This window comes from Eimeria acervulina, genomic scaffold, assembly GCF_000499425.1.
Source record: "Eimeria acervulina Houghton genomic scaffold, Eah_scaff1722, whole genome shotgun sequence".
NCBI lineage: Eukaryota > Apicomplexa > Conoidasida > Eucoccidiorida > Eimeriidae > Eimeria > Eimeria acervulina.
In genome coordinates this window covers 2,073-4,961 of record NW_013548985.1, presented here as the reverse complement: position 1 = coordinate 4,961, position 2,889 = coordinate 2,073, and the positions used below count along the sequence as shown (strand labels likewise).

At 47.2% G+C, this 2,889-nt stretch overlaps 1 protein-coding gene across 1 annotated transcript; it reads left to right on the top strand.

Moving 5' to 3' along the window:
* Positions 1-694: 694 nt before the first annotated feature.
* EAH_00062570 (hypothetical protein) lies at positions 695-2,494 on the top strand (the record flags this gene model as incomplete). Its single annotated transcript, XM_013393238.1, has 1 exon — positions 695-2,494. One exon carries the CDS (start codon positions 695-697, stop codon positions 2,492-2,494), a length of 1,800 nt encoding a protein of 599 aa, XP_013248692.1.
* Between the last annotated feature and the right edge of the window lie 395 nt (positions 2,495-2,889).

The following is a 2,889-nucleotide window of genomic DNA, read 5'->3' as shown; positions in this document are numbered from 1 at the left end:
ATTTATATTTATTTATATTTATTTATATTTATTTATATTTATATTTATTTATATTTATTTATATTTATTTATTTATTTATGTTTGTTAATTCGTTTTATATATTTATCAATTCACCATGTATATTTATCTATATTTATTTATATTTATTTATTTATATTTATTTATTTGTTTATATTTATTTATTTATATTTATTTGTGTATATTTATATTTATGTATATATCTGTGTGTGTCTACCTTTGCTGCTTCTTCTTCTTCTTCTTCGTCTTTGTTTGGTGTTTAGTGTTTGATCTTGTTATTTTTATTCATATACATAAATATATATACTTTAAATATTTATATATATCTGTTTATTTATTTATTTATTTATTTATTTAGGATGTTTATCTAGGGTTTAGACTTTGTTGTTCGTGGTTAATGGGTACTAATGGTTATTAATGGTTTAGGGTTTAGGGTATAGGGTTTAGGGTTTAGGGTTTAGGGTTTAGGGTATATATATGTATATGTATATGTATATGCATGCAGGGGCGAGCTGTTCATTTGCACATAGTAGAGAAGAGCTTCGTTTTACTGTTGCTTTCTTTAAGACAAACATCTGTAGAAATTGGCTGAGCGGCCGCTGTCTGCATCCAAACTCTTGTAATCATGCACATGGTGAAGAAGAGCTGTTATTTTTTAGGACTCTTGCTGCTAGCATGGGTGCTAGAGATTTTATAAAGGAGAAAGGGGCAGTTAAGCCTCATGCATCTTCTGACTTTATTAAACATCCGGCGCATCATCATCATAAGAACCCGCAGCAGCATCAACACATCCAGCAGCAACAACTGCAGCAGCAACAGCAACAAATCCAGCAGCACCATTTACATATGCAGCACCAAATGCAACAAGTTATTCAGCATGCGCAGCATATGCAGCAAAAGAAACAGCAGCATACCCATACAAATACACATAAAAATACAGCACAAAGGGGGGCAAGGCAGACACAACCAGCTGCTGCTGCTGCTGCTGCTGCTGCTGCTGCTGCGACAGGAGCAGCGCTACAGCAAAGACAAGGCAACAGCAAACAACAGCAGCAACAGCAACCAAAACAAACAACTCTTGATGCTCTCTCCGGAAGGCTGCTGCAGTCCCTCGTCTATCATCTGCAGCAGCAGCAACAGCAGCCACAGCAGCACCAGCAACACCAGCAGCAGCAGCAGCAGCAAATAGATTCATTCGACAACTTACCCAGCAGCTGGCCGGCACTGCAACAGGCAAAGCCCCTTGCACCACCTGGCAGTGCTGCTGCTGTTGTCGCTCCAGCAGCAGCAGACCCAACATCTGCTGCTGCTGCTGCTGCTGCTGCTGCTGCTGCTGCTGCTGGGAATACCCCACAGTGCCTTGAGAGTAAACGCCTCCGACGCATGCGGGGGAAGCAGAGAGGCAGCGAAGTGCAGCAAAAGCTGCAGCGCGACTCTACCTTGGGGCTGCCCTCAATATGCATGCAGCACAGCAGCTTCCAGGAGCAGCAGCAGCAGCAACAGCAGCAGCAGCAGCAGCAGGACGGCACAGCCCAATCCGGTGCTGTTACTTCAGCCCTCCTTCAAATGCTGCAAGCTACAAACACACAGCTGGCGAACCTCACAGGCTGTGGGCTCTTCCTTGATGCCCTAGAGCAGCAGCAGCAGCAGCAACAGCAGCAGCAGCAGCAGCAGCAGCAGCAACAGGAGGAACTAGAAGCCTTGGGCCTGGGTGAGGTGGTGTTTGGCTCACAGGAAGGCAAGGGTTTGCAGCAGCAGCAACAGCAGCAGCAGCAACAGCAACAACAGCAGCAACAGCAGCAGCAACAGCAGCAGCAACAGCAGCAGCAGCAGCAGCAGCAGCAGGGGCCCCCCCACAAGCCTCCTCGGGGGCCCCCTATGCTAGTTACGAAAGGCTCTCTACCTGTTCGAAGTGCAGGCAGTAAAGTTTGTGTAGAGACAAACTACTGGGAATTAGAGAGCACTGAGAGCTCAGAGACAGTCAGCAGCACAGCAGGAACGAGCGAAGAAAGCAGCAGCAGCAGCAGCAGCAACAGCAGCAGCAAAGACCAACTCGCAGCAACAGACAACAGAGAAGAGTGGAGCGAACAGCAGCAGCAGCAGCAGCAGCAGCAACAGCAACAGCAAAAGCAACAGCAGCAGCCGCAGCAACAGCTCCAACTACAACAGGTCCAGATCCAGCAGCCGCAGCAACAGCAACAGCAGCAGCAACAGCAGCAGCAGCAGCAGCAGCAACAGCAGCAGCAGCTGCTGCTAGAGCAAGCACATTCAATTGCTGATCGCCTCGGTGCGCTCTCACCGTTTGCCTACGCTGATATTTTTGCAGGTGGCGAGGAGCTGCAGCAGCTACAGCAGCTGCAGCAGCTGCAGCAGCTGCAGCAGCAGCAGCAGCAGCAACAGCAGCAGCAGCCGCAGCCGCAGCAACAGGGCGGAGCAGCAGGAAGCTCAGGCTCTTTAAATATATTTAGCTGGTGAAGGTCAGACTCATTCTGCTTAGAAGAGCATGCAACATATAAACAAAGAGATGTGCATACACACGAAATTTATCTGCAGCAGCAACTGCTGCGCTGTCTTGCTGAGTTGTTTTTATCAAAGTGTAGATTGTCTAACCACACCTCCTTCGTCTTTGTTTCTTTCTCTGTGAATCCCAGGCAGCTAGCTATCTACTTGCTGCTGCAGTTGCTGCTGCTGCAGGTGCTGCTGCTGCAGTTGCTGCTGCTGCAGTTGCTGCTGCAGTTGCTGCTGCAGTTGCTGCTGCAGTTGCTGCTGCAGTTGCTGCTGGTTTGAGTGTGCTTCTGAAGAAGAAGAGGAGGAGGGCTTCTCTTTGCTGCCTGATGCTTCTGTTGCTGTTATTTGTTTAGTTTAGTTTA